The sequence below is a fragment of the Brachionichthys hirsutus genome, chromosome 2 (genome assembly GCF_040956055.1).
Source record: "Brachionichthys hirsutus isolate HB-005 chromosome 2, CSIRO-AGI_Bhir_v1, whole genome shotgun sequence".
Classification (NCBI taxonomy): domain Eukaryota; kingdom Metazoa; phylum Chordata; class Actinopteri; order Lophiiformes; family Brachionichthyidae; genus Brachionichthys; species Brachionichthys hirsutus.
The window spans coordinates 960,098-972,534 of NC_090898.1; the positions used below are offsets into that span (position 1 = coordinate 960,098).

Here is a 12,437-nt window from a genome sequence, read left to right on the forward strand (position 1 = left end):
CCTGTTTGCTCTTGGAAATTTTTGGAACCACGAGCAGGCCAGCATTTTGGGACCGCAGGGTCCTAGTGGGGCAATACGGGATAATCATCTCTGTAAAGTAAGGAGGGGCCTGGCCAGTGAGGGCTTTAAAAGTAAGTCGAAGGATTTTATATTAAATCCGTTCTCTAACAGGAAGCCAATGCAGAGACGCCAGAACAGGGGAAATGTGTTCTCTCAGTCTGGTTCCTGTCAGAACACGAGCTGCTGCATTCTGGATTAGCTGGAGATGTTTAATAGACCTTTTTGGGCAGCCGGACAGTAAGGAGTTGCAGTAGTCCAGTCTGGAAGTCACAAAAGCATGGACTATTTTTTCTGCATCTTTTCGGGTTAGTAGGTGCCTGACCTTTGAAATATTCCGAAGGTGACAGAACACAGTCCTTGAAACGTGCTTTATCTGGGACTGAAAGGACAGGTCCTGATCAAAGATTACCCCCAGATTCTTGGCAGTGGTGCTGGTGGACACTGAGACGCCATCTAGTTCAACTACAACACTAGAACAAACATTTCTGAGATGCTTTGGCCCAAGAACCAGAACCTCAGTTTTATTTAGATTTAATAACAGGAAGTTCTCGGTCATCCAGGAGCTAATGTCCTTAAGGCACGTCTGAAGTCTAACCAACTGATCGACCTTGTCTGGCTGAACTGACAGGTACAATTGAGTATCGTCCGCATAGCAGTGGAAATTTATGCTATGTTTCTTAATAATGTTACCTAAGGGAAGCATATATAGCGTGAACAGAATAGGTCCAAGCACTGAACCCTGTGGAACTCCATATTTAACTTCAGTATACGTAGAAGATTTATCATGAACACGTACAAACTGAAATCTAAAGCATGAACTTGTAGTGAATCCCTAAATAAAGCATGAACTTGGAGTGAATCCCTCAATAAAGCATGAACTTGGAGTGAATCCCTACATAAAGCATGAACTTGTAGTGAATCCCTCAATAAAGCATGAACTTGTAGTGAATCGCTAAATAAAGCATGAACTTGTAGTGAATCCCTCAATAAAGCATGAACTTGTAGTGAATCCCTAAATAAAGCATGAACTTGTAGTGAATCCCTCAATAAAGCATGAACTTGTAGTGAATCGCTAAATAAAGCATGAACTTGTAGTGAATCCCTCAATAAAGCATGAACTTGTAGTGAATCCCTAAATAAAGCATGAACTTGGAGTGAATCCCTACATAAAGCATTAACTTGTAGTGAATTGCTACATAAAGCATGAACTTGTAGTGAATCCCTAAATAAAGCATGAACTTGTAGTGAATCCCTAAATAAAGCATGAACTTGTAGTGAATCGCTACATAAAGCATGAACTTGTAGTGAATCCCTAAATAAAGCATGAACTTGTAGTGAAACCCTAAATAAAGCATGAACTTGTAGTGAATCCCTAAATAAAGCATGAACTTGTAGTGAATCCCTCAATAAAGCATGAACTTGTAGTGAATCGCTACATAAAGCATGAACTTGTAGTGAATCCCTAAATAAAGCATGAACTTGTAGTGAATCCCTAAATAAAGCATGAACTTGTAGTGAATCGCTAAATAAAGCATGAACTTGTAGTGAATCGCTACATAAAGCATGAACTTGTAGTGAATCCCTAAATAAAGCATGAACTTGTAGTGAATCCCTAAATAAAGCATGAACTTGTAGTGAATCCCTAAATAAAGCATGAACTTGTAGTGAATCCCTAAATAAAGCATTAACTTGTAGTGAATCGCTACATAAAGCATGAACTTGTAGTGAATCCCTAAATAAAGCAGGAACTTTTAGTGAATCCCTAAATAAAGCATGAACTTGTAGTGAATCGCTACATAAAGCGTGAACTTGTAGTGAATCCCTAAATAAAGCATGAACTTGTAGTGAATCGCTAAATAAAGCATGAACTTGTAGTGAATCCCTAAATAAAGCAGGAACTTGTAGTGAATCCCTAAATAAAGCATGAACTTGTAGTGAATCGCTACATAAAGCATGCACTTGTAGTGAATTGCTACATAAAACGTGAACTTGTAGTGAATCGCTACATAAAGCATGAACTTGTAGTGAATCACTAAATAAAGCATGAACTTGTAGTGAATCCCTAAATAAAGCATGAACTTGTAGTGAATCGCTAAATAAAGCATGAACTTGTAGTGAATCCCTAAATAAAGCAGGAACTTGTAGTGAATCCCTAAATAAAGCATGAACTTGTAGTGAATCGCTACATAAAGCATGCACTTGTAGTGAATTGCTACATAAAACGTGAACTTGTAGTGAATCGCTACATAAAGCATGAACTTGTAGTGAATCACTAAATAAAGCATGAACTTGTAGTGAATCCCTAAATAAAGCATGAACTTGTAGTGAATCCCTAAATAAAGCAATGAACTTGTAGTGAATCGCTAGATAACGGTAAGAATGTGTGATTTATCGGCGTGAAAGTCAGAAAGTACTAAAAGCAACCGGTATTCGTGATTGGAAGCTACAGGAAGCTGGAGCGCAGCCTTTGTTGCAGCAGCCAATCAGAGCCTTCCAACCGACAGAAGAAGGTGCGCCACCTTGAGCGTGTGTGACACCGTTCATACATGTAGATAGAAACATGACCCGACCAAACAGAAAAGCTTCAACCTGGTAAAATCACTGGAGTGACAGATTTGATGAAGTTGTTTCTTGAAGTTAGCTGCTCCATGTTTCAGGGGGAGGTCGGCCCTCCAGGGAACCCTGGACTTGAAGGAGGTCTGGGGCCTCTGGGCAACAGAGGGCCCCAAGGCCTGGTGGTGCAGGGCAACATGGTGGGTGTCCTTCTCGTCTGCGTACATGGCAGGGAGCCGGTACAGAGCTGTCTCGTGCTCACTGTCATACTTCTGCATTTAGGGTCCACCTGGGCCCACAGGGGACAAGGGAGCTCCTGGTCCACAAGGAGGCCGAGTGAGTTTAAACTCCAACAAATACAAAACGAGAATGAAATGAAATTTATAATAAACCATTTGTAATTTCCCTAAAGGGTCCACCAGGACCCCAAGGTCCCAAAGGAGCAGAGGGGATTCCAGGCCCCAAGGTGAGCTGCTTGGTCCCAGGTGACACAGGAGAGCAGTCCTACAGGAAGGCAGTAGCCTTAGTATCTGTCCTCATGTCGTGTGTTCGCAGGGCATTAGAGGGGCTGGAGGAAACGTCGGGCCGCCCGGCATCACTGGATCCAGGGTGAGTCTGCGTTCACGCAGCATTTTGGTCGTGTGCTAGCAGCGTAACATTCTTAATGAAATGGCTTCGTCCCTGAATCTGACCCCACAGCCTTGACATCTACATCATGATCTCCAGTCGGACCAATGAATAAAACTACAGGAGCATTAAAATACAGATTCCGTTACTCAACATTTTCCTTTCAACCATCTTGAATTTCTGTGACTCTTCTACAGGGTTTCCAAGGAATGCCAGGACACCCAGGTCCTTCAGGGGAAAGGGGCCCTTCCGGGCCCGTCGGACCTACGGTAAGACCAGAAGGACGGGTATTTAAATGTCTTGTTGGTTTACTGCAGTGCTTCTCAATTATTTTCTGTTACGCCTCCCCAGGAAAAAAAAAATGTTGCCCCCTGCCCCCCAACTATAAATAATATAATTTGTAAATTGTTCAGTGTACCTCTACATAACATTGTATCTTTATTAACAATAAAGAAAAAAGAAATAAATATAGATTAACTGACAACAAAGAATAATTTCATTAACATTGTTTTTAATTTGCCTGAAATTAAAATAAATAAATACATTAAATCTTTATTTAAACTACAAATATTTTTTGACTAATTGAACAATTTGATACTGAAAAATAAAATAAAACATTTCCTCGTCTTAGCTTCCGGTTGTCTCGCTACCTCAGTCTCTCTCTCTCGCTCGTTCGTTCACTGACTGCTCGTTACGTCATAACTCCCGCTCTTTGCTGTGTGCGCCACAGAGCTAATACTCCCTGCGCACTCTGACAATGAACGCGCCACTGCCACCTACTGTAGTGGATGTGCAATTACACTTTAGTCTAGTACACCGACAAAAGAAAAGCATGCTCCTCGGAGGGTTATACGCGCCCCGCTGGCATCGCACCACTATTTGAGAACCGCTGGTTTACTGGATACAGTGTGGAATCAAGAGGAAACCAATACGTCTGATACACAGAAATCAATGACTTTAGGAATACAACTCATCTCCGATAAAATATAAATCTCAAATGATTGTCATGTTTGTTGAAGTGAAAGGTTATGGATTACCCACCTGGCCTGACTACATTCAGGTCCGTTCAATCAAATCATCACTTAAATGGACCCTTTTCACAAGCTGGAAGTCGGCTTGTAGTTTTCTCCAGAATCACCCTGAAGAACGATAGACAACGGTGACGATGAAATGCACCTGTTACCAGGGTTACTGCGCGATTGTGAATGGAATCCACAGTAAGACACGATCCACAGACACACACACCATCCCAGAAGTGGCCCTCCTCCCAAACCTCAGAGAGCACGATGGATTTAAAAAAAAGTCACAATAAAGGCACATTTAAAAAAGTTATGATGAAAGCAAATTTAAAAGTCACAATAGTGCACATCAACAAACTGGATGAAATCGTACCTTGAGGGACGAGAACAAATGGTAGACATAAACGGAACCTTGTCCTCGTCCCTCCCGGTGAGCTGCGGGGTTCCTCAAGGCAGCATTCTAGGACCGTTACTGTTCCTCCTATACATTAACGACATGAGTGCTGCCTGTAACTGCAAATTGTTCCTGTTTGCTGATGACTCAGCACTCCTGATTTCGGGAGAGGACAAAGTGCAGGTTGAGGAGGCTCTCAGCTCTGAGCTCACCAGAATCCGTACTTGGCTTACTGATAACAAACTGTCACTACATCTTGGTAAAACCGAATCGATTCTTTTTGGGTCTAAACACTCTCTACGTGAGATAAATGTTAATGATTTCAGGGTCACAGTCGATAATACAGTCATCTCCAGCAAAGAAGAGATTACCTATTTGGGCTGTGTTCTTGACAAATACCTGTCTGGCGATAGTATGGCAACTAAGGTGATCAAAAAAGTCAATCAGAGAACAAGATTTTTGGGCAGAATGTCTGCTTTTGTCAACAAAAGTGCTCTCCGGACGCTTGCTGGAGCCCTCGTTCAGCCCCTCTTTGACTATGCTAGCACCTCCTGGTATTCAAACATCAAAATGTCCCTGAAAACCAGGCTCCAAACCTCCCAAAACAAACTGATTCGGCTACTCCTCAATCTGGGCCCATGACCCACCTTCTTCCTGGACATTTTGCTAGCCTAAAATGGCTCAGGGTAGAAGACAGGGTTAAACAACTCAAAATGGGATTGGCATTTAAAATAGTCAATGCAGCTCTGCCCTCAGTCCCCTCAATCCCTGCATACCTGACGGAACACCTCCACAGATTTAGTGACACCCACAGCCACAACACTAGAGGGAGCTCAAACAACAACCTGATTACCCCCTCCTATAGGACTAACATGGGTAAATCATCTTTCTACAATACGGCCACCCAAGGGTGGAACGGATTGACTCCTGCCCTCAAAACATGCACCTCTTTGGCCTCCTTCAAAAAGGCCCTAAAAATACACCTTTTAGGGGGACAGAAACGGAGATAGTCATCACGACTCTCTCCGGATCAAACCCCCCCTCCTTTTTTTTGTCCACCTATGTTGCACGTATTAATTGCTTTAGTAATTTATTGTAATTTATGTAAGTTATTTATTGTCATTTTGCATCAGTGGTGTAATTTATTTTAGATTAATTGTTAGTTTGCACGGGCGGTGTAATAACATTTTATTTTTGTTTTTCTAATGTTACGTTGCATCAATTGCGTAATTTAATATTGGTTTTATTTTTATTTGTATTGTTTATTTGTGGATGATTTATGTACGAAGGACTTTCAATGGAAACAAGCCCGCAAGGGCTTTTTTGAAATGCTCCTCTTAGACAGGATGTTTGACGTTATTTGTACTGTAATACATGCTACTGTGTGACTGTACTTGTACTCTAACATTCTATCTAATAAATATATTCATCATCATCAATAAAGACATATAAAAAAATTATAATCAAAGCAAATTTCTAAAAGCCACAATGAACGCAAATTAAAAAGTCACTACTATACTTTCTTCTTGTCCCGTGAGGAGTCACCACAGCAACCCAACGTTCTCCACTTCACCCTGTCCTTTGCATCGTCCTCCCCAACACCAGCCACTCTCATGTCCTCCCTCACTACGTCCATGTCTCTTCTCCTGGGTCGTCCTCTAGTCCTGTCCTTTGCATCGTCCTCCCCAACACCAGCCACTCTCATGTCCTCCCTCACTACGTCCATGTCTCTTCTCCTGGGTCGTCCTCTAGCCCTGTCCTTTGCATCGTCCTCCCCAACACCAGCCACTCTCATGTCCTCCCTCACTACGTCCATGTCTCTTCTCCTGGGTCGTCCTCTAGTCCTGTCCTTTGCATCGTCCTCCCCAACACCAGCCACTCTCATGTCCTCCCTCACTACGTCCATGTCTCTTCTCCTGGGTCGTCCTCTAGCCCTGTCCTTTGCATTGTCCTCCGCAACACCAGCCACTCTCATGTCCTCCCTCACTACGTCCATGTATCTTCTCCTGGGTTGTCCTCTAGCCCTGTCCTTTGCATCGTCCTCCCCAACACCAGCCACTCTCATGTCCTCCCTCACTACGTCCATGTCTCTTCTCCTGGGTCGTCCTCTAGTCCTGTCCTTTGCATCGTCCTCCCCAACACCAGCCACTCTCATGTCCTCCCTCACTACGTCCATGTCTCTTCTCCTGGGTTGTCCTCTAGTCCTGTTCCCTGGCAGTTCCATCCTCAGCATCCTTCTACCGATATAGTCCCTGTCTCTCCTCTGGACATGTCCAAACCATCAAAGTCTGGTCTCTCTGACCTTGTCTCCAAAACGTCTAACCTTCACTGTCCCTCTTATTGTCTTATTTCTAATCCTGTCCAACCTGGTCACTCCCAAGGAGAACCTCAGCATCTTCATCTCCTCCACTTCTAGCTCCGCCTCCTGTCTTTTCCTCAGAGCCATCATGTCTGTCCTCACCACTGTCTCTAAGCCGTCCATTATGGCTGTCCTCACCACTGTCTCTAAGCCGTCCATCATGGCTGTCCTCACCACTGTCTTGTAGACCTGTCCCTTCGTCCTATCACAGAGCACACCTGATACTTTCCTCCACCCGTTCCAGCCTGCCTGCACACGATTCTTCACCGCAAAAAAAAACCTCACAATGAAGGCAAATTAAAAAGCCAAGTTGAGGGTAAATTTAAAAAAAATCAAAATTAATGCAAATTTTAAAAATCAATGATTGCAAATAAAAAAGGTCACAATGAAGTCAAATTTAAAAAGTCACAATGAATGCACGTTTAAAAAATTATAATGAAGATAAATTAAAAATTTACAATGAAAGTAAATAAAAAAGTCAGAATGAAGGAAAATTTAAAAAGTCACAATGAATGCACGTTTAAAAAATTATAATGAAGATAAATTTAAAAAAAACCCCGATCTTTGTTCCTACCCTCACCTGTGGTCACGAGCTTTGGGTAGTGACCAAAGAACGAGATCCCGGGTACAAGTGGCTGAAATGAGCTTCCTCCGTAGGGGGGCGGGGCTCTCCCTTAGAGATAGGGTGAGAAGCTCAGTCATCCGGGAGGAGCTCGGAGTAGAGCCGCTGCTCCTCCGCGTTGAGAGGGGCCAGATGAGGTGCACCTATTTAGGATGCCTCCTGAACGCCTCCCCGGTGAGGCGTTCAGGGCATGTCCCACCGGGAGGAGACCACGGGGAAGACCCAGGACACGCTGGAGAGACTATGTCTCTCGGCTGGCCTGGGAACGCCTCGGGATCCCCCCGGAAGAGCTGGAGGAAGTGGCCGGGGAGAGGGAAGTCTGGGCTTCCCTGCTTAGGCTGCTGCCCCCGCGACCCGGCCCCGGATAAGCGGAAGACAATGGATGGATGGATGGATAAATTAAAAATTTACAATGAAAGTAAATAAAAAAGTCAGAATGAAGGAAAATTTAAAAAGTCACAATAAATGTAAATTTTAAAAAGTCCTAATGAAGGTCAATTTAAAAAAGTCACAATGAAGGTAGATTTAAAAAATAGTCACAATGAAGGTAAAAAAAATAAATTAATCACAATGAAGGTAAATTCGAATAGTCCTAATGAAGATCCAACTTCACTGTCATTTGAATAAAGCTCAGCGTTCATGTCTCCGCTGTTGAAAGACTCTGGACAGTGATGTCATCCATGGGATCAGCGTCAGACGTTGTTACGTCTTCCTCACGCCAGCATCCCGTCGGTTGAAGATTTGGAGACCATAGGCAGCTTCTTAATATCTTTACACCCACTAATCTGATTCTTTACAGGGTCTGTCAGGGGGTAAAGGTGAAAGGGGAGAAAAGGTAGGCTACAACTCTACAGTCTTTCCCAAGTTCTCCATGTTGTATCACAGCCAAACGTCAATCATTTGAATCTGATGGTGTATTGCAGGGGGAACCTCAGTCGATGGCTATGATCTACCAGCTGGTCACACAGGCCTGTGAGCAACTAGTGCACAGTAAGCACTCTGAAATGATCTTCTGTCAGTCCAGATGCAAACACATGCTCTTGTCCAAAATTCACCTGGAGCTTTCTGTTTTTCAGAGGAGGTTCTGAAGCTCGACATATTCATTAACGAGATAAATCGTAAGCCAGCTCCTATTGAGGAACCACTGGGACCCCCTGGGGAACCTGGTACGCAAGGGCCCGAAGGCCCACCAGGTGCCAGGGGCACTCGGGGGCGTGTCGGCCAAAGTGGGAGACCAGGCCGGCCTGGATATCCAGGAGAACAGGGTACGTTTGATGAAATAAAAGCAACCCAATCACATTATTACATTTGTCACAGTGCAAGAAAACAAATCAGCTTCTCTGTTTTAGGGTGCTTTCACACTGCACCAAGAGGACTCGGTTCGATTGGGAGCAAATTGTTGCATTTATAATTAGTTGAAAGGTCTGCTTTCACACTGTGATTTCTTTGCAAAGCGAACTTTCGGAGCAGCATCACGTGACTGAAAGGGGCGCTCGTCGATTGGACAAAGTAGAAGGGGAAGTCCCGCCCTCTCCCATGGACAGAGATAGACAGAGATAGAGAGATGGACAGAGATGGACAGAGATGGACAGAGATGGACAGAGATAGACAGAGATGGACAGAGATAGACAGAGATGGACAGATATGGACAGATGGACAGAGATAGACAGAGATGGACAGATATGGACAGAGATAGACAGAGACAGACAGAGATAGACAGAGATGGAGAGAGATGGACAGAGACGGACAGAGATGGACAGAGATAGACAGAGATAGACAGAGATGGACAGAGATAGACAGAGATGGAGAGAGATGGACAGAGACGAACAGAGATAGACAGAAACAGACAGGGATAGACAGAGATGGACAGAGACAGACAGAGATAGACAGAGACGGACAGAGACAGACAGAGATAGACAGAGATGGACAGATGGACAGAGATAGACAGAGATGGACAGAGACAGACAGAGATAGACAGAGACGGACAGAGACGGACAGAGATAGACAGAGATGGACAGAGATGGACAGAGATGGACAGAGATGGACAGATGGACAGAGATAGACAGAGATAGACAGAGATAGACAGAAACAGACAGGGATAGACAGAGATGGACAGAGACAGACAGAGATAGACAGAGACGGACAGAGATAGACAGAGATAGACAGATGGACAGAGATAGACAGAGATGGACAGAGACAGACAGAGACAGACAGAGACGGACAGAGACGGACAGAGATAGACAGAGACAGACAGAGACAGACAGATAGACAGAGATGGACAGAGACGGACAGAGATAGACAGAGATGGACAGATATGGACAGAGATAGACAGAGATGGACAGAGACAGACAGAGATAGACAGAGATGGACAGAGACAGACAGAGACGGACAGAGATAGACAGAGACAGACAGAGACAGACAGAGATGGACAGAGACAGACATCGGCGCAGCGTCCGCGATACTGTCGGTCACGGTGACTAGGGAGCTGAGCCGAAAGGCGAAGCTCTCCATGAACCGGTCGATCTCCGTTCCTACCCTCACCTGTGGGCGCGAGCTTTGGGTCGTGACCCAAAGAACAAGGTCGATGGTACAAGCTGCTGAAATGAGCTTCCTCCATCGGGTGACGGTGTGAGACTCCGGAGGGAGTGCGAGACGCCCCGTCAGAGCGTGGACAATCTCCGCTCCTCTAAGGCTGCTGGACCCGACCCTGGATAAGCGGGTTGAAGATGGTTGGATGATTCAAGGCATTTTTATTCTGTCCTGAGATTATTGCCATCATCGCGCTGTGTGTGTGTCTGTGTGTGTGTGTGTGTGTGTGTGTGTAGAGACACTCTCCCCCTGATTGCGCTTTGCACATCCAGCTCTCCCTCTGTCTCCTGCATGAGTCAAAGAAGACGAGTAGAGTGCCCACTATGACCGTACTTTTGCTTCCGGGTTTAGAGTGTTTCTGGCAGAGCGGTTTGAGACAGAAATGAGGGACGCTGTCCTGCAGCACCTGTTTGAGACAGAAATGAGGGACGCTGTCCTGCAGCACCTGTTTGAGACAGAAATGAGGGACGCTGTCCTGCAGCACCTGTTTGAGACAGAAAAGAGGGACGCTGTCCTGCAGCACCTGTTTGAGACAGAAATGAGGGACGCTGTCCTGCAGCACCTGTTTGAGACAGAAATGAGGGACGCTGTCCTGCAGCACCTGTTTGAGACAGAAATGAGGGACGCTGTCCTGCAGCACCTGTTTGAGACAGAAATGAGGGACGCTGTCCTGCAGCACCTGTTTGAGACAGAAATGAGGGACGCTGTCCTGCAGCACCTGTTTGAGACAGCAATGAGGGACGCTGTCCTGCAGCATCTGTTTGAGACAGAAATGAGGGACGCTGTCCTGCAGCATCTGTTTGATCTTTGGACCAAAGACTGGCTCAGATATTTCATATCAGTGTCTGGGAACTGCATTAACTTGTGGAAAAAGGGTAGAACATGTCTCCTTTAATTATCCTGATCTGTCTCTTGCATCTCCACAGGAAGAAGAGGAATGCCAGGGCAGAAAGGTGAAGCAGGGATCAATATTGAGGGACCCACGGGGGCAAAAGGATACCCAGGTTCTATATCTCATTTAAAACTATGCGGTGTCATCGTCACTCAGCTTTGGATTGGTGACGTCAGGGATGCAGGTTGATATGATGCATGTCCACAGGTCCTCCGGGTGAGTCCAAGCTGGGGACGCCGGGCTCCCAAGGACAAGATGGGGAGCCGGCGCAGCCAGGGATCGCTGGACCCGCTGGACAGCCAGGCGAGGTCGGACCGCCAGGACCGTGTGACAGCAGTGGAGGCTGTCACAGGGTCCCCCAAACAGGTGAGCGGGGTCCAGGTGCCTCAGCGTGGGAATATTAAAGCCAGAGAGGAGCCCAACAGGAACGTTCAGTCGTTCATCACAGTTGGATGTCGGGTCACAGCATCCTCCTGAAGAACCGGGTTCCTAAAGCCCAGTCCAGAACCAGCTTGGCCTTTAAATTACAGGCGAGTTCAGGATGTTAAAAAACAGGCCAGGGAAACATTGTTTCTTTATTTACACTCCCCTCTGGTTGCTTAGTTACCACTTTTGTTTAGATATTTGGCATTATTAATGTATTGTTAATAATTTTCCAACAGCACAATATAAAGTGAATGTGTGTGTCTCTCTCTCTCTCTGTGTCTCTCGCCCCCTTTGTCCAGACGAGCCGTACTATGGCTACCAGCCTTGAGTGGACCTGCGGTTCCTGACCCGGTTCCTGACCCGGTTCCTGCCGGGCTTTCAGTCGAGCCGCTGAAGCGGTCGGTCAGCTGATGCAGAAGCTTTGAGGCTTCAAGTAAAGGAAACAATCCCGGAAGGATTTCTCTCCATGCTTGTTATATTTGTGGACATAAGATAAGGAAATGACAAATGTAAGAAAGACGCTTTCTACTGTAGAATCGTGTTAGATTTACGACACTAAGTATTTTCCCATCAGTCCCATCCTGTCTTATTATGTCCATTATATTCGCACTGAAACCTTTTGTTTCTCTCTATGAATTAATGCACTGTTAATAATAACCCATGCTCTAAACGATACTGTGAGATATTGTTATATTCATGTACAATATTTTATACTGCATATATTCATATTGAAAATTCAGGTTTACATTTTCTTATTTCCTTGGGTTTGAATAATAAACCTCAAATGTGTGAGTGTGTGTGTGAGTGTGTGTGTGTGTGTGCGCGACGTTTCTTTCATTGATTTTCTATGTTTTTTTACCTGTTTAATAAATGTCATGTGTCTGAGGAAGCGTGGT

General features: G+C 45.0%; 1 protein-coding gene across 1 annotated transcript in view; it reads left to right on the forward strand.

Moving 5' to 3' along the window:
* The window catches only part of LOC137901777 (collagen alpha-1(XX) chain), a 42,883-nt gene extending 30,461 nt beyond the window's left edge, over window positions 1-12,422 (forward strand). Inside the window, exons 31-41 of the mRNA XM_068745823.1 lie at window positions 2,718-2,813; window positions 2,896-2,949; window positions 3,026-3,079; window positions 3,169-3,222; window positions 3,438-3,509; window positions 8,434-8,469; window positions 8,558-8,624; window positions 8,711-8,899; window positions 11,150-11,227; window positions 11,323-11,481; window positions 11,841-12,422. Coding sequence (XP_068601924.1) covers window positions 2,718-2,813; window positions 2,896-2,949; window positions 3,026-3,079; window positions 3,169-3,222; window positions 3,438-3,509; window positions 8,434-8,469; window positions 8,558-8,624; window positions 8,711-8,899; window positions 11,150-11,227; window positions 11,323-11,481; window positions 11,841-11,869 — 888 coding nt within the window. The 3' untranslated portion in view covers window positions 11,870-12,422. The remainder of the gene's footprint in view (window positions 1-2,717; window positions 2,814-2,895; window positions 2,950-3,025; window positions 3,080-3,168; window positions 3,223-3,437; window positions 3,510-8,433; window positions 8,470-8,557; window positions 8,625-8,710; window positions 8,900-11,149; window positions 11,228-11,322; window positions 11,482-11,840) is intronic.
* The last annotated feature ends 15 nt before the right edge of the window (window positions 12,423-12,437 follow it).